At 54.0% G+C, this 22,707-nt stretch overlaps 10 protein-coding genes across 10 annotated transcripts; 5 read left to right on the top strand and 5 right to left on the bottom strand.

Annotated features, from left to right (window-relative positions):
• Window positions 1–370: 370 nt before the first annotated feature.
• Window positions 371–694, top strand: PG986_008190 (uncharacterized protein; the record flags this gene model as incomplete). Its single annotated transcript, XM_066844412.1, has 1 exon — window positions 371–694. The coding sequence occupies one exon, from the start codon at window positions 371–373 to the stop codon at window positions 692–694; it is 324 nt and encodes a 107-aa protein (XP_066700524.1).
• A 721-nt stretch (window positions 695–1,415) lies between these two features.
• PG986_008189 (uncharacterized protein) lies at window positions 1,416–1,932 on the top strand (the record flags this gene model as incomplete). Its single annotated transcript, XM_066844411.1, has 2 exons — window positions 1,416–1,471; window positions 1,563–1,932. The coding sequence occupies 2 exons, from the start codon at window positions 1,416–1,418 to the stop codon at window positions 1,930–1,932; spliced, it is 426 nt and encodes a 141-aa protein (XP_066700523.1).
• Window positions 1,933–2,701: 769 nt separating this feature from the next.
• Window positions 2,702–5,871, top strand: PG986_008188 (mismatch repair protein 5; the record flags this gene model as incomplete). The annotated part of the gene is made up of 4 exons (XM_066844410.1): window positions 2,702–3,320; window positions 3,367–3,602; window positions 3,654–4,686; window positions 4,742–5,871. The coding sequence occupies 4 exons, from the start codon at window positions 2,702–2,704 to the stop codon at window positions 5,869–5,871; spliced, it is 3,018 nt and encodes a 1,005-aa protein (XP_066700522.1).
• Window positions 5,872–7,874: 2,003 nt separating this feature from the next.
• PG986_008187 (uncharacterized protein) lies at window positions 7,875–8,669 on the bottom strand (the record flags this gene model as incomplete). The annotated part of the gene is made up of 1 exon (XM_066844409.1): window positions 7,875–8,669. The coding sequence occupies one exon, from the start codon at window positions 8,667–8,669 to the stop codon at window positions 7,875–7,877; it is 795 nt and encodes a 264-aa protein (XP_066700521.1).
• A 620-nt stretch (window positions 8,670–9,289) lies between these two features.
• PG986_008186 (uncharacterized protein) lies at window positions 9,290–10,160 on the bottom strand (the record flags this gene model as incomplete). The annotated part of the gene is made up of 2 exons (XM_066844408.1): window positions 9,290–9,903; window positions 10,025–10,160. 2 exons carry the CDS (start codon window positions 10,158–10,160, stop codon window positions 9,290–9,292), a joined length of 750 nt encoding a protein of 249 aa, XP_066700520.1.
• Window positions 10,161–10,816: 656 nt separating this feature from the next.
• Window positions 10,817–13,022, top strand: PG986_008185 (uncharacterized protein; the record flags this gene model as incomplete). The annotated part of the gene is made up of 7 exons (XM_066844407.1): window positions 10,817–11,046; window positions 11,183–11,535; window positions 11,593–11,721; window positions 11,774–12,111; window positions 12,171–12,194; window positions 12,254–12,610; window positions 12,672–13,022. The coding sequence occupies 7 exons, from the start codon at window positions 10,817–10,819 to the stop codon at window positions 13,020–13,022; spliced, it is 1,782 nt and encodes a 593-aa protein (XP_066700519.1).
• A 228-nt stretch (window positions 13,023–13,250) lies between these two features.
• Window positions 13,251–13,637, bottom strand: PG986_008184 (uncharacterized protein; the record flags this gene model as incomplete). The annotated part of the gene is made up of 1 exon (XM_066844406.1): window positions 13,251–13,637. One exon carries the CDS (start codon window positions 13,635–13,637, stop codon window positions 13,251–13,253), a length of 387 nt encoding a protein of 128 aa, XP_066700518.1.
• Window positions 13,638–14,747: 1,110 nt separating this feature from the next.
• On the top strand, window positions 14,748–15,772 carry PG986_008183 (uncharacterized protein; the record flags this gene model as incomplete). The annotated part of the gene is made up of 2 exons (XM_066844405.1): window positions 14,748–15,332; window positions 15,359–15,772. 2 exons carry the CDS (start codon window positions 14,748–14,750, stop codon window positions 15,770–15,772), a joined length of 999 nt encoding a protein of 332 aa, XP_066700517.1.
• A 1,206-nt stretch (window positions 15,773–16,978) lies between these two features.
• On the bottom strand, window positions 16,979–17,878 carry PG986_008182 (uncharacterized protein; the record flags this gene model as incomplete). Its single annotated transcript, XM_066844404.1, has 1 exon — window positions 16,979–17,878. The coding sequence occupies one exon, from the start codon at window positions 17,876–17,878 to the stop codon at window positions 16,979–16,981; it is 900 nt and encodes a 299-aa protein (XP_066700516.1).
• A 34-nt stretch (window positions 17,879–17,912) lies between these two features.
• PG986_008181 (uncharacterized protein) lies at window positions 17,913–22,541 on the bottom strand (the record flags this gene model as incomplete). The annotated part of the gene is given in 4 exon segments (XM_066844403.1): window positions 17,913–20,477; window positions 20,519–21,163; window positions 21,183–21,437; window positions 21,675–22,541. The coding sequence occupies 4 exon segments, from the start codon at window positions 22,539–22,541 to the stop codon at window positions 17,913–17,915; spliced, it is 4,332 nt and encodes a 1,443-aa protein (XP_066700515.1).
• Window positions 22,542–22,707: the final 166 nt, after the last annotated feature.

Below are 22,707 nucleotides of genomic sequence, written 5' to 3'. Positions count from 1 at the left end.
GGACTGGGCATCCAATCTCCTCACATTACGGCCGATATCAGTCCATCAACTGAGGAGATAAGGGCGTACATATTCTAGAACATTTCGATGTGCCAACCCCCAGCATTCCGACGTATCCTCTCCTCTGCCCCGAACGAAAGTGGTAAGATACGTACAGCAATCGGCAGCAGACTCGACCATCTTGAGTGATGTAATAGATGCTCTTTGGCATGCATATTGGAGATAAGTATAAATGTATATAATATGAAGGAAGCCATACAGGTCCACAACGGAGTTACTCAGTCGGTACAACATCGCATCAGATAACAACCATACTAATACCCAAACCCGCGGCCCGCCACATACGATTACTTAACTTCTTATTGCCACCATGTTGCCCCGAATTTGGGTCGTCACCGCTTACCATACGGCAGCAGTGGCGGCTGCAGCCATGGCCCGACTTGACAACCGCCAAGACGACACCGACGATGCCGATGTCTGCGGCCTCGTCTGCCCCGAAGAAGACGACATATACCTGTTTGCCAGCGACCCCTGCAGCGCCGAGTGCAACGGCTTTTATGAGTGCATGTCCGGGATACCATATCAGTTGGAATGTCCGCATGGCCTGTTATGGAACCAAGAGCTCCAAAGCTGCGACTGGCCACAGAACGTGGAGGAGGGTTGCCCTCCAGTCCCAGAGTGTTGCATTATTTGAAACGGGTTACATAAACTATTTATGTATTTCGTAGTAATCAGTTCAGTTCTGTTAAGAGGTTAGGAAACCAATTCTTACTCGCACCGATATTTCATCCCTATTCAAGGTGTACTGACGATGTTTTTACTGTCTGGCTTAGATATGCAACGCATGGAAGGGGGTTGTCATAGACACAGATACCGTGCAGCAGAGGCTCGAGGGAATGAGATCATCTGTCCGAGACTACAAGGGATGCAGATAGGAATCTTCAGGGGATCTTTTTCTCCCTTTCAACTTCGATCTGATACGGAGTCAGTCCATCAGTTTGAAGGGGGGACCAGCTGTTGGAAGTTATAGGATGGGGAAACCGTTTAGCAAGAGGTCAATAAACCACGCTATGGATAGCGAAACTACTCGGCAATCATAAAAGCGCCGGATGAGCTGATTATTCATAGATTAACGAGATAGGACTTTAAATATAGAAAGATGGATGTTATTTAGTTGTTTCCTATGCAAAATATTGCTGCCCTCAGCTGGTGGCCTTGATTGGACGAACGTGTACGATGGGGAAACTTCGGCTTGTCAATTGGAGATGCTAGATCTAAAGCTTAGGCCCGCAACCAACGCAAGAGCTACAAGGCCAAGGTATCATCAAATCGACGTCCACCTCGAGACCAGCTCTTGAATTGCGACCGAAGCAAAGAACGACAACTTCCACGCACAACGTCGAACAATTCCGAAGATGACTTGGTTCTCGAAGTCAACGACTACCTTCGGGTTCCTGCTTCTGGCCCACGCGTAAGCTACGAACATCCCCCCACCACTGCCATCACCCTCGCCGGCCCTCTTGCCGCAGCATTGTACTGACACATGTTTGCCCGTCTTCCAGCTGCTACTCTGCCTACGAGCATTCGGCACTGCAGTCCCACCGCGCAGCGTCACTCTCGTCCCTGAGCGCCACCACGCAACAAGCCGCGGCATCCTCTTCGTTACCCCTCGACATCAGCCTCGAGACCATCGTCGCGACCGTCATCATCACCCTGGGCCTCGTGCTGAACACGGCGAAGCTGCGGCCGATCCAGTGGCGCGTCTGGGCGGGCCAGATCGAGCGCGCGGGCGAGGAGGGTGCCCGGAACAGCAGCGGCGAGATCGACAAGGACTTTGTGGGCAACCCGTTCAAGCTGCTCGAGAGCCGGCCGGGCTTCGTGGACATCCGCAAGCAGCGCAAGGAGTTCGCGGAATGGGTCAAGCAACAATGAGGGGAAGGGAGCTTGTGTTGAATGGTGCTTTTTATCTACGGAAAGGAAATGGCGAAGATGGGCGACATGTTGGGCGCAGCACTATCCATCAATCGTTGCAACAGACGCAACGCAGGCTCTTGAGCCATGGATCCATGGCTGAGATTGCCCCTTTTGGGCGATTGCTATCTCACGAGTGCAGTCAGCGCTGCCTACACTGAATCCCGTAGGCAATGAAAGTTTGGAAACGGTCCAATATGCCTGACGGACCCGTACGACGTCCACTTACATCTGCCCCATGTATATCACCTCGGAGACTGCATAACATATCATTTCTCTGCGATCACTCGCTGCCTTTAATTGAAGCCGACACCAAGTCCCTGGATTTACTCGACTTGGCTGGTGTGCTATGTGGGCAGGTGCGACTTCAAAGATATATGGGGTAGAGGCACACTGAGGTTCGCAGCTTCCTCAAGTATTGCAGCTTCAACAGGGAAATGGCCAAACAACTTACTTAAAATGTAGGCAAGCACGAGAAAAGACCACGTAAAACTCCAGCTATCTTCAAATCAAATAAGTACACATGCAGGTCCTGTCAATCTGTTTCATAGTGGTCGATCTCAAAGCCATCTCTTCTTGATCGTGTCGTGGGCTATTCACGAATACAAATATAGCAATTCTGCAGACCATAGTATCACCTTCTCTATCCTGTTTTGTGGAAGCCTCCTGCTCAGATTTGGCCAGAGTTGTTCTCGCATACTATCGACCTCAAGAGTTCGAGAACGACAGTATGCAACCCAGGCGTGCGACCCCATATCAGGGGGCACCCTCCCAACCCCATCCAGGGTCCATTGCAAGCAGGCCCCCTCTGCCTGTATTGGTACGCGGATCAAGATCCTCCAGTTCGACCCCACAGGAGGGTGGCCGACGACGTACCAGCTCATCGAGTCTATTCATCCCAGGCTCAAGGTCTCGCCCGAGTCCTGCCGCCGTGTCTCGCGCATCGGCTTACTCTCCTCAACTACCACCACATCCTGGAAGACCACGCTTATCATTGCGTCCATCATCGCTTCGGGCATCCTCCTCAGAGCGCAGTCTGTCTTCTGAGGGTGGCAACGACGGGCAAGATCAAGGTGATGATCGGTTCGGTGTCGATGATGCCGATGCACTGAACGAAGTCATCCTGGCTCTGGATACGAAGAAGAATGGAAATCTCGGCTGCGCATATTATGTTGCTTCCGAAGAGACGCTCTTCCTGATGGAAGATGTCTCAATGGCTGGTCTGGAAATCGTTGAGACTTTGCTTCTTCATGCGAAGCCAACGACTATTATGGTGCCACCCCGTGTTTTTCAGGAAGCACACGACAAACTCCAGCGTGGAGCCCACAGCGAGGGTGGGAGCATCCAAGGTAAGGAGTATGCCGTAGTCGGCAAGGAAGTACTGACACTCGGTAGATGGTGTGCAAGGAGCGTACATCTTACGCACCCTTAAGTCGACAGATTTCCACTACGATGCTGGGGTGGACAAGCTTCTCGGTGTTCAGGGTCAGGTGGCTGCCTTTCACAACATGCATCATGGCCCAATGGAAGATGTACGGCTTGATCACGAAATTCTCGATCACCAGTATGGGCACTCACAAGAGTCACGTATGAGACTTGGCACAATTATCAATCTTGAGAGCCGACTCGCCGTAAGTACTGCTCCGAGGCATTTGGAAATATGTAATTAATTCATCAACTAGATTGGCTGCGCTGGCGCTGTGCTCGGGGATCTTCACCGCAGAAGAACCACTCAGTATCTCCCGAATGACCCCGATGCGCTGGTTGCATTTTCGGTGAGATCGGTTGCAATGTTTACACTATTCGACTCGATGTTTGTAAACGCAGATACAATGATGTCTCTACAGATTATTCAGCCCGAGTATCATCCCAACGGTCAAATGCGTGGGCCAGATAAATCAAGCTCAGGGGCAAAGGAGAACCTGTCGGTCTATGGGCTATTTCACTACCTAGCTTGTACGCCTCAGGGGAGGCACAAACTGCGGCAGGCATTCATGCGGCCAAGCATCGACATTGACCTGATTCGAACACGTCAAAGGGCGATCGCCTTTTTCCTACGCCCTGGGAATTCGGAGACGGTCATGCAACTCGGCAAAGATCTCCGAAAAGTCAAGAATATGCGTGCAACTATCGCCTATCTAGCGAGAGGTGTGGACAGCCCAGGACGTAATGTCTCCGTACGAAACGGCGTATGGGCGTCTCTCCAGCGTTTTGCCCTCTATGCCCTAAGAATACGTGATGCTCTTTCACAAATGATGGCCGCTGAAACCATCCCCGTGATCATGCGTGTTTTAGAGCGAGTACGTCCCGGGCCCTTGGTCGATGTCGGCGAGGCCATCAGCAGAACCATCGATTTCGAACAGTCTAGCGAGAGGGAGAGAACGGCGGTGAAGAGAGGTGTCGACGCCAATCTCGACGAGTTGAAGCGACAATACGACGGCATGGAGCATCTCCTTACCGAAGTGAGTGAGAAGATGCGAGGCGACATCCCTGAATGGGCTCAGCATTACGTACACAACTGCGTTTTCCTCCCTCAACTTGGATTCCTTACGGTTGTCTCGCTGAATGAGCAGAGTGGGAAGCCCAACTACGAAGGAGAGGGTCTGAACGACGCGTGGGAGCAGATGTTTGTCACTGATGGTGAGGTATACTGTAAAAACCGCCGAATGAAAGAAATGGACGAGCACTGTGGCGATACCTACTGCATGATCATTGGTAAGGATTTCAAACTAACTCCTTTGTGACTTCATACTTACTAAACGTCGTTCAGACCGAGAGATTGAAATATTACATGAGCTTTCAGTCCTTGTTCTAAGTCGCCAGGATGCCATTCGTGACGCATCAGACGTCATAGGCGAACTCGACAGCCTCTTGGCAATGGCTGTTGGATCAGGTAAATACGGATGGGTTGCTCCAAGAGTTGTACCCGAGAATATCCTACGTATCGAAGGTGGCCGACATCCATTGCAAGAGCTCGTGGTTCCCTCCTTCATTTCAAATGACTGTGGATTGGCGGGTGGCAGTGGGGATGAACAGGACAGCAGCCCATCTGACGAAACCGCGTCTGCATCTTCATCTGTCGACCTACCGAGTACTTTGATACTGACGGGGCCTAACCACTCTGGAAAAAGCATATATCTCAAGCAGATAGCATTGATCGTCTACCTGGCACACGTGGGATGTTTCGTGCCCGCTGATCGAGCACTCGTCGGGATCACAGATCGTATTCTGACGCGCATTGCTACTCGCGAAAGTGTAACGAGGCGAGAGAGTGCCTTCGCCATAGACTTACGTCAAGCGGCTTTTGCGATGAACTTCGCGACAAGACGAAGCCTCGTTCTCGTTGACGAATTTGGAAAAGGCACCAGTAGCCAGGATGGTGCTGGTTTACTCACCGCATTGTTAAGCCACTTCGCGGGACTGGAATGCGAAAGACCCAAGGTGCTTGCCGCTACTCACTTTCATGAGATATTTGAGAATGGCTTTCTCACAGAAAGTCCTGAGCTAGCCTTTGCTCATATGGATGTCCGCATCGATTTCGACGCAACGGCACCTGAGGACCAGGTGACGTACCTTTTCAAGTTGATCCCAGGACGAAGTATGTCTAGTTTCGGCACCGTTTGCGCAGCGATGAACGGCATTGACGAGACTGTTGTGGAAAGGGCCGAGTCCATTATCTTGCTTCTCGCTCGCAACGAGGACCTGGAAGCAGCATGTTCCAAGCTGTCTGACGCGGAAACCTCGAGGCTAGAAAAGGCAGAAGGCGTTGCTCGTGCTTTTCTGGAGCAAGAAATCGAAGCAGTACGATCAGGAGGGCGGATGCAGAGAACCGGCGTTAAGTATCGAGCCATGCTTGAGCAGATACTCGGTGCAGAGGCTTCGAGTTCTACCAATGCGTGATGCTAGTTTGATGAGCGACTTGTGCGATAATTTGGTCGCCCTGAAGGATGTGCTTCGATGTAGCGCGTGGCTCTATGGATAGATTTGCTTCAAATTTTCTGGCTGGAAGACGAAGATTGTGAGAGTTATGCACTATGGTATTGGCTTTTGTAGGTGTTTCAGAACGGCATTGCAGAACTATATTCTAAGGTCCGTTCCAGAGACGTTTCAGGGCCAGTGCGTCCACTATATTGATGACCTGACTAGCCTGAGCTGGTTCCATTGGAGTGCTATTTTTGCTTGTGTTCGTGATGCGTATTTGGTAGGTTCGTTTAGAACCTGTCATGTCGCAGCAGGAGGTGACAGCAGCGGTCGAAATGACAATGCGTCGGCCGAGCGTCCTACACGACTGTCAGTTGATTCTTTCGAGTCAGTTATACTTTCCTGTGGTCTGAGCTTAGGGCTGGCAGGTTCATTGAGTCGTACGGGCACCTGTTTTGGCAGATGTTGTATGTGCTCTTTGAGCATCGTCTCGATAGGTTCTGCAGCGCTTTGGTACGCATTCAATGAATTCTTCTCGATGTGCAATGGCACGTCCTGCGACGGACCTCACATGACAACAATGCGGAATCCGGTTCGATCGCCAAGAGGGAATGTAAGGTAGGTTACGTAGACACCTTCCAGTCCGATGCTGTTGACATTCTCCGATGACGGGAGACCATGGACATCCAGTCCTCCTCCGTCAATATTTCCCTTCACGGCGGTATATATATATATATACAGTACACTATGGCCTATTGGTTGATAGTTCAAGATTGCTCAGTATGGCATATCATATCCTTCTGGGACCATCGTTGTCTTGCTTCATAGAAGGACTCGGCGTATAATACTGCGAAACGAGGATTTGGAGTAGAAGGCAGTGCCCAGGCACACACACACATCAGCATGCAGTTCATTACTATCTTTCTCTTGGCCATGGCTTTTAGCACTGCTTACTCCCAGGTGGGTTGCTTCTCTTACATCCTTCAAGGCATATACGAATAATGCTAACAGAGATCGCCGCAAGCAAATCTACACTCCGGCCTTAGTCCGCGGGCGTGCCGTACCTTGTGCAAAGGACAACTCGACAAGTCGTGTTAATTCAACAATCAGTGGCAATTCCACAGCCCTTGGCAACTCAACGATTGCTCGCAACTCGACAACGGGAGGCAAATCACGAGGTGAGGACTGACATCCATATCGCCCCCCGTGCCTGAAAACCCACAGTAAGGGGTTTATTGTGGCGGTAGTAACTGACCAACCCTCCTTTTAGGCAACTCAACCAAGGCAGGTCGAACTCTCTTCGGCGGAGGAACCAGCTCGGGATCAAGTTCTGGACCTGGCAATTGTTCAAGCACCGGTTCCGGCTCCGGACCTAGCAACGTCACTAAAACCGGCGGCAACAGTACCAGTCCTCCTGTCCAGGCAGCTGGCCATGCGATCAAGGCGGCCGTTGCCGGTGGGCTGGTCTCGGTCGTCGGGCTCGGTGTCGCGTTCACTTTGTTCTTATGAGACGTGAATATGTGTCGCGGGAAAGGCCAGGTCTGGGGAGGAAAGAGGCGCAGTTTGATACGATGTGGTATTCCGTCATATAAGGGCTACCGCAAGCTCACCATTCGATAAACCAGGCGCCAAGTTCAGAAAAGGGGGATCGCGCTGCCAACAACGTTTGGAGGGTTTGATCTAGTCACAGACGGTGGCCGATACAGGACATACAGAAAGTTGCAGAAGTGCAAGTTGCTCGAATGGCATGTATCCTACGAGTATATAACTTTGTTAATGATTACTGAAATTAAAACACCCTTCTCCTTATCCCTGATTGTTGGTTACCCGGCGGAAAACCCAGGAGAAATGGCAAAAGCCTGTATCGGATATCATGTTACGTATGCGAAACCAAACATTATACAACTACTGATTGCGTGCGTATATCTGGGGCCATGGGTGAGCCATGCGGGAAGCATCACCCCTGACTCTTGCTTCACCCACTAGCTCCAGGCGAAAACGATCAGCGCAACAGTCGCCGACGACATCAGTGCACCGGTGAACATGGGCGCTTGTCGTCCTACGCGGCTGCTGCTACCCTTCTCGACGGGGGCCGCGAACGGGTCGGTGGGTAAGCCTGACCCCTTGTCGTCTCCCTTGCTGCCGTCGAGGGCAGGGCTGCTGGAGGGCGCCACGCGCGTCGACGTGCTCAGCGACGACGCTGACGTCTGTTCGGGTGGTGGCGAGGCGGCGCTGGTGGTGCTGGTGGCGGCGGCGGCGGTTGACGTTGATGATGATGTGGGGTTGGCCGTCGTCAAGGGCGGCGCAGGGGGAATGGCCGTGGTGGTGCGCTGAGCCGATGCAGTAGTAGTAGTAGCAGTAGTAGCCTTGGCCGTCGAAGTAGCCGTGCTGGAACTGCTCTTGGTAGTCGACGACGACGACGACGACGAGACGGGGTCCTTGAGCACGGCGTTGCCCTCGCGGATGGCCGAGTTGGGGATCGGCTTGCCGAGCACGAGGCAGCTGGCCCGTAGCGGGATGAGCAGCGTGCCCAGGGACAGGTGGCTCTCGCACTCGTCGCGGATGCACTTGGCGACGTCGGGCAGGAACTTGTCCTCCTCGCGGGCCGCCTTGCAGAGGCACTTGGTGTCGGTGGCCTTGCAGGTCGACGACTTTTGCACGCAGTTGGCGACGCAGAAGGGGAGGGAGAGGAGGCCGGCGGCCTGGGCTTGCTGGGCCGACCAGAAGGAGACGATGGCGACGGCGATCGGCAGCCAGCGGTTTCGTAATATTACCATTGCTTTATTTTTAAATAAAACTCCCCCGAGAAAGAAAAGAGGATAATAGGAAGTCGATAAATGGGCTAACCAGAGCTCAGGTAGGGGTCCAGCTACCGTGATAGAAGAAGAGGATGATGATGGCGCAAATTTCCGGATGAAAGCATGGGTAAGAACTATAAAATTTGGGATGACCGACAAGACAAGAAGCCGAAGAAAAGAAACTACATAAGCCAAGCAGACCAAGGGAAACTTCACAGCAGGTATTGTTCGGTTGGCATCCTGACTGAACCGAACCTGTTCGAGTTGGGGGAAACGTTTGATCGACGCTGTCACTACTGTTCCGGAGGGGTAAAGATCTCAGGATGAAACACTGCAACACCAAAGGAGGCCATGGAACCAGCCAACCACTGTGGGTTGCCCGTCCATCGCCAAGCAGTAGGCCAAGCATCTTCTTGAGCTCGACAATCAGGGCGACTACTGTAATTGCAGGCCCGTTTCTTTGGTCAGTGTTCGTGTTTCGTCCGTTCGCCGTCCTTCGTTCGACCCGGCAATCATTCAATTGACCCGGCAGCTCGCTACCGCTTACCGATTGTATCACCATGCCTGCAAAGCGCTCCGTCGTCGATGCTGATGGATCGCTAGAAGAGGAGATCCTTGTAATACATGCAAAACTCGGGTCGGTTCTTGTCGTCGTCCGGCTCTTCGGCCACCTTGGACCCCTTCACCTCGAAGCCGCATTTCCTGTAGAAGTTGATGGCGGCCTGGTTGGCCTTGTAGACCTCGACGCCGAGCTGGCACTGCTGCCTGGTTCGCCGGGCCTCTTGGCGCGCGCACTCGACGGCCGTGGCCATGAGCTTGATCCCGAGTCCCTTGCCGCGCGCCTCGGGTCGGGTGTAGACGCCCGTATTCTGGTAGAGAAGTAATGGTGCATCATCGCCATCATTAGCATGCCGATGCTCGCCTTCTTCTATTTCTTCTCTTCGCTTTCCCTCTCCACTTGCCTTGCAACCATCGCTGGTGCTGGTGCTGCTGCTACCATGGCCGGACGATGCCGTTTGAGACAGGAGGGCCTGGGTGGGATTCGACACCGTCTGCCCCGCGTGGGGCATGGGCCCGACCAGCGACACGGCCGAGAGGATGCGTCGGTCATGCCGGCGCACCGCGACGAACGTCTTTATGCGAGGGTTGCCTAGGCGCTGGAGCCAGGTGTCGTCGGGGAAGGCGGCCTCCCTCGCGTAAGTTGACCCGAAGGCTTCCATTTGCAGTCAGTTGCACATAAGTTGAAATAAAGGGTTCGCACACGTATGCAGTGCATGTGCACGTGTTTCGGTGTCACGTTTCTTCCTTCGTCTTCTCGTTTTTCGCAAACTTACCTTCGGGATCTTGCTTCAATGCGGCAAGGCGGAAGGGCTTGTACTCTGCCAGATAGAAGGCCTGGCCGGCGTCGTTGGGTGGGATCGGTTCGATGACCCAATCGCCCACGAGGTTATTGTCGTTGGAGTCGGTCATGGTGCGTCTAGAGATGTAGTCGAGGCACTTGTTAAAGCTTGGTATGCGACTAAGGCGGAGTCACTATAGTCACGACCCTACATTCTTTTGGAGCTATGGGGGGGCTATCATCTTTCACTAAATTTAACTTGGGTATAGAGCACGGAAAGTTCGCATTATATAGAGCGTGTGCATGAGTCACATTGTCTGGATGCTGCGAAGTTGCTGAGTAGAGCTGGGAAAGTGCTGAAGAGTCAGTCGCCCCCAAATATGCCCTGTACGCAAATCAGATCAGTGACTGCACTGAAGGCGGTCGGGAGGATCGGTCCATTGCAGAAGCGCTGGGGACGTTGGAGGCTGGACGAGCAACCAGAATCATCATATGCCCGAAATAGCAGCTCCCCATGCTCGTTAGTGCGATGCGGGAATCGCCCACTGCATATAGCCAGATGCAGAATGCCCAAAGGCTAGCCCTCTTTGAGACTGAACCCCCCAGCCGCCGGGGACAGCTGCCTGCGCCCAGCTGAACACCGATATGTCTTTTATTTATTGCATGACAGCCTTGCCGTGTCTCTTGTCGGATTTTGCCATTGGAGAAACGTATTTCATTCTCGGTTCCTCCTTTTTTTTGATCGAAGTCAAGAAAATCAGGCAAAGCGAGAAAGCCGTTCGCGACGATGGAAATTGCATCATCCAGCTCATCGTCTAGGCGGAGCGTTGACTTCTCCGACCTCGATGAGCAGGCCGCCTTCGACCATGCTGAGAAGTATGCGACAGCAGAAAGCTGCAAGAATTTCATGGTAGAGTTCGGGCCCAACCATGCGCGCATCGCCTACAATTTGGAAGACTCGGATATTGAGGAACGCCTTGGTGCGAAACGCGATGATGAGTATCCCATTCGCTGGATGTAAGTGCGCGCGCTTTCTCTCTCTATTTGCTCGAGGAGGGTGTTTCAAAAGCTTAGCACCCAACTCAACCACGGTGCTTGGCATCTGCCCATATGTACATGTATAGTTCAAGAACCTCTAACATGTCGCAACCAGCAATATCTGGACGGCGAACGATGAACACAATAGGGCGCTCACTGTGCGTCTTGGGGAACACTATGGCCTGTCAAGACGATTGACAAGTCTCATGACCCGGCCTCGCAAGAAGCCTGCCGTGTCCCAGCCGAAAGGGAAAGATCCAGGGATTAAAGCCGCACGCAAAACGAACGATGTTGAGCAAGGGCTCGGCGGCTCAGACAAGGCCATCCGGCTGGAGGAGCTGCCGCTGCCCGGCAACTCGGCGAAGAACCCGTCCTCTGCCTCCGCGGCCGGCGGTAACGAGGACCAGGATTTCTTCATGATGATGAAGAATACGGTCAATTACTCCGATATCGATCTGCACCCGAAAGGTGAAAAACATTGCAGGCTTCTGGCTCGAGGACTCCAGGCTGACACCTGACATGAAGCTCTCTGCATCGGTGCACATTGGCTACATAACCGGCCCAAGCTGGAAGAGCCGTTGGCCGACGTGCATCCAGACAAGAACAGCATCATACCCCCTCGACACTACCGTTGGCTGGCCGTGTGTTGTGACAGTAAGGAGCATACCTCCTGGGGATATCGCAGTGATTGCTAATATGGTGACAGACACGGTGATATCGATACATGACCAGCCTACTTGTGAAGCGCCTGAAGGCGAGGACGCTTGGCGAGCAGCCGAGATCAAGAGCATGAGATCCAACACATCCACGGTCTTGATTCAGCTATCCGCACTTGGGTTCAAGAGGTTTGAGGACCAACCGCTTGCCCAGGCGGCGGTCCGCCAGGCCTTACAGACCATGTCGCACCCGCGCGAGCAGGGAGAAGCTTCCACGCTACACTCTGACATGGCTGCCGAAGGGACCAGCAACTTGTTTTACTACCTCTTTGAGGACTATGTGGCAGCAGTACCCCTGAGGATATGTGCCAAGAGATTGGTGGATATTGTAAGTTCCCCACGTCCATTGCTCTAATATATATACTGTGTTTGCTGACTTTAATCTAGACACCGAAGATTTTGCTTAGTGCAGTAAGTTATATGAGGATGTGCCGCCATCAATACCTATAGCAGGATACTGATAGTACCAGACCCGTAAAAGCAAAACCAAGGCCACCGATATCATTCCCGTGCTGCACTACCTAAGCAAGGATCTCCGCGAACTGAAGCATCTGTTTGAAGGGTATCGATATCTCATCAGCAAGATCATGCGGACGAGTGACAACAATAACGACTCCACAAACCCACGTCTCAGCAGGATGAACACGATGATATCCGAGAGTGATACGACGGCGGATTACCAACGGAGGTTGGATATGAAGAACAGAAAAGTGTTTCTGGCAGAGTCTGCCATGAACCGATTCGACCGTCTGGCGGACCGCCTACGGTGGCTTATGCTCAATACTATTGAAGGCTATATCGAGGAGATTAACGCTTTGTCGAACACTGTAAGTTGCATCATACTCTCGGTTACGAAAAACGGCTGACTGATGGACTACAATATTCTAGTACTTCAACCTAACTCAGCAGAAGGACTCGTCAGCGACGGCGCGCCTGACGCGGAGCGCGACGCTGCTGGCCAAGCTCAGCGTCTTCTTCCTGCCCATCAGCTTCATCACGAGCTACTTCTCGATCCAGATCGAGGACTTGTACAAGTGGTGGAACGGCAACACGTACTGGTACACGTTCGCCGTGGTCGCGACCATTTCGTTCCTGAGTTTGTTCTTCTTCAGCCGACTGCTCATGTTCTTCAGTGATATACTGGACGAGTGGGCCGAGGCGATCTCGGGCTGGCCTAAGGCGTTGTGGAATAGGGTGCTTAATCGGAAAAACGACGAGGAAGATGGAGAGGAGGACTGAATGAGTGGGATGTGGGAGGAGTTGGCGGGTTGGGCTTTTACGGGTTACTGTTTTCTATCGGGTAATATTGCGTTGGTATGACGCATGTTCTGTTTTTCATCAGGTAGACGGTATATATATCACTCAGCATAATATTGAAATGTATGTAACGGTCATCATTGATTCATTCTTTCCTTGTGGCTTCTAGGTGTGTGATTAGACAAACCCAAGCGAGTCGAGTATCTAACGTCATCCAAAGCAACAGCAGAACGGGGGTAGTACCCTCCTCAGCCAACTCCTCTTCTTCGGCTCTTTTTGCACGACTCCTCGGCGGGAAGTTCTGGCCGCTCGCTGCTGCTGTTGCTGCTGCTGCTTCTTTCTCTGACGTAGGGGGTCCTCGTCATGATAACGGTATGGCTCGAGAGGGTCGGGCGGTGGCTTCCCGCTCCGGCAGCCCCTACACACGCCGCTGCGGACGATGGTCGTGAACGGCCGGTCCGCAGCCCGCCCGCACGCGCCGTAGCGGCGCTTGTGCTTGAGCACGTCGAAGCATCGGTGCCGGAGGAGCTGCGGCTTGCGCGTGGTAGTGGTGCGGCACTCGGAGCAGACGGTTGTTAGTTCTTCTGAATAGCACATTAATCCTTTTGTGACTTTCTTCTGGGTCATGTAATACCCGACATAACGCTTCGGCAAGGGAGCGCACTACATAAAAGGAAAGGGGTCGCGCTCTATTAATGTACTGCAAGCATGGCAATTTCATTGTTTTCGGTCCTTGAGTGTAAGATCTCAGATTCAAAGTAAGGAGGGTCAGTGGGACAAAGACTGGTGGCCGGTCCTTTATCGTTCTTTGGTCAATGGCATCAGTTCATAGCCCTAAGGAGTCGAGTAGCCTGAGTTGGCGTTCATTGCACTCTCCTGAGCATGCCCAATTACGGAGGGCATGCTTTTGGGCCCTGCGTCTAGGGAGATCCGATGCCTGGTAGATGCCAGAGAAACATAACTGCTTGATGACTTAGTTTTGCAGAACATTGCCTGCTACTGGTTTCGGGCGGCAGAAATAATGGCAGTATGTACTGACGGTGGAAAACAGCATTGGTATACAAACATCGACGAGACAGTAAGCATGATGACAATGAGATCATGATATTGAGATGCGTCAGACCGAGTTGCCCTAGTGTTCGTACTAAACAACCAAGCCAAGGGACTCGCTCAGCTAAATATCGCGCTTATATCGAGATCTGCACTCCATACTCTAGATACAGCATGCTTATATCTCCGCCGTTACCCGATCTCACTGCTAAATACATACAACGAACTCCCAGCGAGTCATACCGCCTGGTCACTTCCTAATCAGGTTCGCCGATGAGGCTATACGCTGATACTCCGAGAGCCCCGGAAATGCACATATATCCAACTAGGAAGCTTACATGTAACACAACCCTATTCCGCGGGTCCGGATAGGTTTGTTAGTAGATTGAAGCCACTCGAGCAGCGTTGGGCTTAGGTGATCCTGAAATGAAATGGAAAGAATGTCTTGCTTACGTTGTGTCAGACGCGGTACGGTGAGCCGCTTCGGTGACCAGGAGTCGACTTCAGCACACAACACCTAGAAGCAAGGGTATATAAACCCTTGGCATGGCGCCTGTCGGGGTTGGAGGCTCATGTGCATCAAAGCAAACCGCAACTCTTGAGATCAACACCCCCTAAAAAAAGGACCAGGCAAAAGCTTGCTCGCAGACTGCTCAAATGCTCACCAACTTCACGCGCTTCGCCTGCCTGAGTCTGACTCTCAGTTCGACCATGGCAGCAACGCATCCAACAGCGCAGGGTGGTGCTTCTTCCCTCCCCCTCCCGTACAGGGAGATCTACCAGTTCAGCAACGACTCGACCTATATCGAAAACATCGCCGTCCGCCAGAACGGCGACCTGCTCATCACGCTCCTCGCCCCAGCGGCACAGCTGTACCTCATCCAGAATCCCCATTCCGACAGCCCGTCCGTGTCGCTCGTGCACAGCTTCGGCGGCGGAGTCGAGGGCCTGCTCGGCATCGCCGAGACCAAGCCGGACACGTTCCTGGTGGCGGGCTCCAGCCTGTCCGGCCAGCCCAACGCCTCGGCCGTGTTCGAGGTCGACTTCAACCACAACAACGACAACAAAGCTCGGGCTACTCCTTCCACCCTCCTCGTCGCCAACATCACCGAGGGCCTCGTGCTCAACGGCGCCGCCGCCCTGCCCGGCTGCGGTCGTGAAGTGGTGCTGGTCGCCGACTCCTTCCTGGGCCAGGTCTTCCGCATCGACGCCCGCACCGGGCACTACGACGTCCCGATCAAGGTGCCCGAGATGAAGGGGGACCCCAGAGCAACACCAGCGTCGGCATCAACGGCCTCAAGATCCACGACGGGCACCTCTACTTCAGCAACAGCGTCACCGTCCGCATCTACCGGCTCCGGATCGCCCCGGACGGCTCGCCCGCGGAGGGGGCCGCGGTCGAGACCGTGGCGACCGTCAAGGGCGAGAATTTCCTGGACGGCTTCGCCATCGGCGCGGACGGGACCGTATGGGCGGCCAGCAACCGGGGCAGCACCGTGTACGCGATCAGCCCGGACGGGAAGGCCGTCGTGCCGGTGCTGGGGTCCGCGGACTCGACGGTGGTGAGCGGGGACACGGCCGCTGCGTTTGGCCGGACGGAACAGGATAGGCATGTGCTCTACGTTACTACCAGCAGGCCGGGCAAGGTGGTGGCCATCGACACGTCCAAGTATTACTGGTAAATGGGCCGTCGATAAAGTAGAGACAATAGACACTATATCTTGGGATAATCACTACGCAATCAATACCAGGTACTTCTTGGTCATTTTCCAATGATGTGTGCAAAATCCCCCGAGTCGAGTACGATTACTCGTGGGTGATGAGGGTCAGTGATGTGATGTATCAAACCGGCGAAGCAAACGGTTGAAACAGGCAAGGCATTATTCCGCCTCGAGCAACATGAACAGCACTTATTGCTTTGAATAATCTACAGATCTTGGAAAAGGTATAAAAAGACAGAACAAGAAAAGAAAAGAAGAAAGAAAAAACAATTGCACACACCCAGATTCGATCTGATGCACTCGCCGGGATTTGCACCCGGGTCACTCCTTCTCCGGGAATGGGGGAGGAGTACGTTAACTACTACGCCACGAGTGCTGTTGAAGAGGCCTTTGGTTTGTTATTGAAACCAGGGCTCATTATGATTGATATGGCTCCGTTTGATATGCAGCTTCCCTTTACCGTACGTACCTTCCCTGGATGTGTGGTGGCTCTTGCCCGGGCAAGGTGACGCCTTGGGAGTCAATCAGCCTCTCTGCCTCAAGCGGACGGGTGCCCGCCCCACCTGTTCGCTGGGAACTTGACGTACTCATTCCTTCGATCAACAGGCAGCATAATAGATACCTGACCATTGCTGGTGGTCTTTGCTGGTGATTTACTACTGTAACGTTGGACACCACCCAGGGTACGTTGTCCTCCTGCAAGTCCCTCATCCCACGAGGCTACACCTGTCCCTGCCTACTTACTTTACTGGCCACTGGGGAACAATCACGGGATGCACTGGAACTGACTTTAAACAGTAGAAGCACTTGTGTATTCGTGTGTCTAGGTAGGAGGGGGTATATCATCAACATCATCGAACAACAAACACGGGCCTTGACCCTCTAGATCCCGTAACATCATAAACATCCCCCACCCGCCGCCGGTCGTTGCATCTTGCAAACGCCCCCGCGAGAAAGGGTACATACAGCAAAAAGAAAAGAGACCAACCAAACCCAGGTAAGAAGACGTTACAATTCATTCTTTCATGCCAGTTATTGCTCACACTTGCTTCCTATGCCAGTGAAAATGCCCATCATTGTAATCATACCGCTGTTCAATCAGATAATAACACAATCTTCATATCTAACCACCATTAACATGAGACAGACAGCCTCCGGGGCCGTCATTTATCCCGTAATCTTGCGCCACCAACTGCTGCGAGGCGTGGCATCATAATCAGGTTGTGGTGGTGGTGGCGGCGGCGGCGGCGGCATACCACCGCCGCTGCCGTCGGAGGCGACGCGTGGTCGTTCACGGTCACCATTTTCTCGGCGCTCACGACGGGCTCTTCGCGCGGCACGACGTGCTTCATCGTCATTCATGGGAGGCGGCGCGTGCGCAGCGGGACCATCGTCAGGTGGCGGCCCAGCATCGGAAGTTTCTTTCACCCATGAATCGGTTCCCGAGTGCGGCCAGGCTGGTCGTTTGCTTCTATGCCGTTCGTCATCGGTGTGATGCCTGGACTTGGACGAAAAGATGTAATCTTTTTGCGGGGAGGACCGGTGACGTTCGCTCCTTTCTGCGGCGGCTGCGGCCTCGGCGCGGGCAGCACGTCTCGCCTCGCGTCTCTTTCTGCGTTCCTCGTCTTCATCTGGTACTTCGGCGGCGTGACGAGATCGCCGAGGCTCATCTCGCGCCGATCGGTGGCGGTGTGCATCTCTGTCGTCTCCACCCGACCTTTTCTGGCGTTTGCGCTCAGCTCGGGCAGCTTCCCGCGCCTCGTGTTCCTCGGCAGCACGGCGCTCCTCTTCTGCCTGCCGCGCGGCACGTCGTTCGGCACGCCTCGCCTCGCGCTCCTCGTGCCGGCGCGCTTCCTCATCATCTTGCCGTTTACGCCGGTCGCGTTTAGATGAATCTTTGGTTCGACGGGCTTCCTCGGCAGCCTTCTCTTCAGCTCGTCTGGCGCGTCGCGCTGCCCGGCGAGCCTCGTGCTCAGCGTCCGTCATGGCTGCATCTGCCTCCTCCCGCGAGGAACGCTTCGTCCTCTTTCCGGCTCTGGCCTCATCTTCAGGGTGAGCTGTGTGCATCGTGTGTCGACGGCGTGGAGGTTCTGGCCGCTCATCAGGACGGGGGGTCTGGTTTGGCAGCCGATTTGAGCCCGCCGAAGAGACTGGAAAAGCCTTTCTTGGCGTTCGAAACACTACGCTTCATTGGGGGAGGTTCGGGAGGGCCACCAGCATCGGTCACGAACACGTCGTCCTCAGGTTTCGTACGCTGCCTCCTTCGCGCAGACTTGTCTGGACCAGGAGCGGCTTCGAAAGGGTCAGGGATAACGGCGTCATCGTCGCCTTCGTGGCGGCGGTATCTGCTCTTCCGGTTCTTGTCGACGCCCAAGACCTTGGCGGCTTTAGATGACATTTGCGCAACCTCCTCCTGAGGTGGCGAGCCGAGACCACCAGACATATCGAATGAGTCCCGACGCGAGCTCGACTTTCCACCATGTCGCTTATCGCGTGTCGACATGGACCGCGATAGCGGCGGGGTGCTTTGAAACATACTACCCCGAGGTTTAGAAGATGATGTAGCTTTGAGAGGTGGTTCAGCCTTGTCGGACGAAGACCCTTTCGAGGACTTTTCTTCCCTGTCCTTGCGATCGGATCGTGACCGCTTTTCTTCGTGTCTAGACTTGGAAGACTTGTTCTTTTCTTCCTTGGAACCCCACATGCCCCATGATGAAGCCCCCTCCCGGTTGATCTTGACCCGGTCCTTCCTCGGGGAACTTCCATCGGGTGGAGCCATGGGAACATCAGGCACCGCTGGAGGCGCCATAGGTACCTCTGGTGGTGGTGGTACGTACTCATCCTCCTTGGCTCTCTTGCTCTTCTTGCTGGACTTGGACTTCTTTGGAGCCATGTCAACAATCTCAACAATCTCGTCCTCAGAATTGTCCATAGGGAAAGATCCAGGTGGGTCCTTTTTGCTCTTCCTAGGTGGAGCAGCCTCATCCTCCATGGCCAATTTGTCTCTTCTGGACGATTTGGACTTCTTCTTCTTCTCCTCTTTGGGCGGCGCTGGCGCTGGCGCTGGGGGTGGTGGGGGAGGTGCGGGTAAGGCATCCATGAAGTCTTCTTCGTCTTCTTCTTCCTCTTCTGGCTCATCAACGGGTTCAAACGCTTTGAGCTTGTCAAGAATCTTGGATTTCCTCTTGGAATATGGCACTGCAGGCGGTTCGTCGGCTGCGTCTTCCACAATCTTGGATGGCTCAGGCTCAGGCGATGCTGGGGATGGATTAGCCTTGGAATTCTGCTGCGCAGTAAATTGAGGCGGCGTACCTTGTTTCTTGGTTGCTGCACCCCAGAATGAAAATGGGTCCGGCTTTTCCCTAGTCGTTGTGATAGCTGGAAGTGTTGGAGACAAGAGCTCCTCGACTTCTGCTGGATCTAGGTCGATACCGTCGAAGTCCATATCATCAAAGTCACCTGGATCCGGATATTCTTCCTCTTCTTTTTCCTTCTCTTTCTCTTTCTCCTCCATTTCCTTTTCCTTTTCCCTTTCCCTTTCCTTTTCCTTCTCCCTCTTGTCTTTGGATGACTTCTTCTCCTTCTCCTTCTCCTTTTCCTTGTCCTTGGACGACTTCTCTTTGCTGGACTTGGATTTCTTGTCCTCGGATTTGGACGAGCTCTTCTTCGACTTCTTTTTGGCAGCTTCTTCAGCTTCTTCGGCTTCAATACGCTCGCGTTCAGCCTGCTCCTCGGCCTCTCGAGCAGCTTCCTCCTCGGCCACTCGGGCAGCCTCTTCCTCTGCCTCTCGGGCAGCCTCTTCCTCGGCTTCTCGAGCAGCTTGCTCTTCAGCTTCAATGCGTTCGCGTTCGGCTTGCTCCTCGGCCTCTTTGTCGGCTTTCTCTGCCGCACGGCGATTCGCCTTCTCGGTCAATTGATCAAACCTGTCCTGATCCTTCTTGGGAAGCTTGCGCCTTGCCTGCTTAGCTGTTAGTAAGACCAACTCCCTCTGCTCCTTCTCAATCTCGGCAGCTTCGGCTTCGGCTTTAGCAGCCTCTTCAGCTTCGCGGGCGGCCTGTTCTTCTGCCTCGCGGGCGGCCTCTTCCTCGGCCTCGCGGGCAGCCTGTTCTTCAGCTTCCCGAGCTTCCTCGGCCGCGCGCTCTTCGGCCTCCAAGGCTTCTTGAGCTGCGCGCTCCTCGGCTTCCCGAGCTTCCTGCTTTGCGCGTTCCTTCTCCGCTTTCCTTTTCTCCTTCTCAAGCTTCTCGAGCTCCTTTTTGCTAAGCTTGGGCTCCTTTTCCTTTGGCTTCTTCTCCTCCTTGTCCTTGGATTTGGAGGATTTCTTCGAAGATGGAATCTCCTCACCCCAAACATTAGTCTCGAGCTCGTTTGCCGGCTCATCCATGTCCAGAGATGGAGGAGTCGGGGCTGGAGGTGGAGGCTCAGCGAGTTCGTCTTTCTTGGACTTCTTCTTCTTCGAGGAAGCTCCCCACGCCCAGTCATCCTCGTTAGCCTTGTCCTCCTCTACTGAATCCGGCTTGACTGCATCGAAATAGGAACCATCGACCTCGACTGGTGCATTCTTGCTGGATTTGCTCTTCTTTGAGGTGGTGAGGCCCCAGATATCGTCGGTCTTGGGCTCCTCAATCGAGTCAGGTTTGAGACTGCCGTCGGCGTTCTTCTTCTTTTTCTTGTCAGTCTTTGTGCCGGCGAAGTCGTCCCACGGCCCACCGCCCCCTCGCCGCCATATTCATCAGCTTCCGGGACTGCAGGAGGAGGATCTGGCGCAGGCTCGGGCGCCTTCTCCAGTTCAACCAGTGCACTGCTAGTCTTGCTGGCTGCCGCCTTAATCTTAGGAGCGACCACCTTCTTCGTTGCGCCCCAGAAACTCCAAATGCTGCTTTCTTCCTTGACAGGTTCTGGCGCGGGCTCAGGCTCCGGCTCCGGTTCAGGTTCAGGTTCCGGTGGCGGTGGGGGAGGTTCCTCGGCGCCTTTCTTCTTTTTCTTCTTGTCCTTTTTGCTGCTAGTCCCAAAAGAGGTTAAAAAGTCGTCCTCTGGCTTTTTCTCGGGCTCTGGAGAGGGCTCTGGTTCCTTTGGCGGCTCCTCCACGATGCCCTTTTTCTTCTTCTTATCCTTCTTACCCAGACTCAGACCCCATATATCGTCATCGTTCTGTGCCGCAACCGGTTCTGGCTCAGGCTCAGGCTCGGGTTCAGGTTCAGGCTCAGGGTCCTTGGGTGGCTCTTCTACAACGGCGCCCTTCTTCTTTTTCTTGTCCTTGTCTTTTTTGGAGGGAACACCCCAGTTCATCCAGTCATCGTCTTCCTTCTCCTCTTTCGGTGGTTCGGGTTCGGGTTCGGGTTCCGGGCTCGGGTTCTTTTGGCGGCTCTTCCACGATGGCGCCCTTCTTCTTTTTCTTGTCTTTCTTCGACGTGGTAGTTGAGGCCCAAATATCTTCCACAGGAGGTTTCTCCTCCTTGGGGGGTTCTGGTTCCGGCTCGGGCTCGGGCTCGGGTTCAGGCTTCTTCTCTTCAACCACGGCGCCCTTCTTCTTTTTCTTGTCTTTCTTAGACAGGAGACCGAACGACCAGATATCATCCTCCTTCTTCTCGGGTTCCGGTTCGGGCTCCGGCTCAGGTTCGGGCTCCGGCTCTGGAGTGGGCTCTCTAGGGGGGCTCCTCGACGACACCCTTTTTCTTTTTCTTGTCTTTCTTGCTAGTGCCAATGAATGAGGGGAACATGTCGTCAGCTGCGTGCTTTGGTTCCGGTTCTGGTTCCGGTTCCGGCACAGATTCCAGCACAACCTCCTCCACAGCCCCCTTCTTCTTTTTCTTGCTCTTGGAGAGAGTAGCCCCCAAAAGTCGTCCACAGCTGGCTCTTCTTTGACTGGCTCCGGGGGCGGTGGTGGTGGCTCCTCCGCCTTCTTGTCCTTTTTGCCACCCCATCCCCAGATATCGTCGTCGCCTGGTTCAGGGTCGGCAGGCGGTTCTGGCGCCGGCGGAGGCGGAGGCGGTACTTCTTCGACTACAGCCTTGCTCTTCTTGCCCTTCTTTTTGGAAACAGTGGTGCCCCAGAAGTCATCCACGGGTGCTGGTTCTGGCTCTTTTGGCTTCTCGGGTTTGGGCTCAGGTTCGTCGGTGTCGCCGTAGATGAATGACGCTGATGTCCCTTTCTTAGGTTTAGGCCGAGTGATGCTCCATGGGTCCTCCTCCTTTTTCTCTTCAACTTTCGGAGGAGGCTCGGCAGGTTTGGACCCAGCTCCAAGCCAGCTAGATCCCCCATTGTCGCCAGATCCACCCGTGAGCCAGCTAGAACCCCATGAGGCGAAGACGCCGGTCTTGGTTTCTTTCTTGGGTGGCCCTGGGTCGTCCAGCTTGACGTCGTCGAAAACTTCGGGGGCAGGTTCTGGTTCGGCGCCTTTCTTCCCTTTCTTCTTCTTCGTACCGGCCGCCTCTAATGCGCCCCATGGATCCTCCGGTGCCGGTTCGTCCTTCTTGTCCTTATCCTTGTCTTTGTCCTTATCACCATCGCCGCCCCCGCTTCCACCTCCGCTAGCATCACCGCCACCGCCGGCCCCTGTATCACCACCGCCTCCATTCTGATCTCCTCCGTTACCGTCGTCACCATTAGTGCCTTCTCCAGATTTGCCGAGCTCCTCGCCCCAGTTGAAGGTAGCTGGTGCTGCGGCTTTCTTCTTTTTCTTGGCAAATTGGGAAAAACCTTCTTCGGACGAAAAGTCGACTTGGACGTCCATGGAGGGATCTCGAAATATGGAGTCTTCCCGACTGCGATGGCGCCTTGTCTCTGGGTCGGCGGGTACAGGTGCGTTCTCCTCTGGAATCGGAGCCCGTTGGCAAGCACCTTGATCCGTCCGGGACGGGTCAAGCAGTGTGTCGTCGACGGATTCCGGAACATCGCAT

This window comes from Apiospora aurea (genome assembly GCF_038362705.1).
Source record: "Apiospora aurea strain CBS 24483 chromosome Unknown utg000005l_segment0_segment0, whole genome shotgun sequence".
Lineage (NCBI taxonomy): Eukaryota > Fungi > Ascomycota > Sordariomycetes > Amphisphaeriales > Apiosporaceae > Apiospora > Apiospora aurea.
This window is presented reverse-complemented; position numbering and strand designations above follow the sequence as displayed.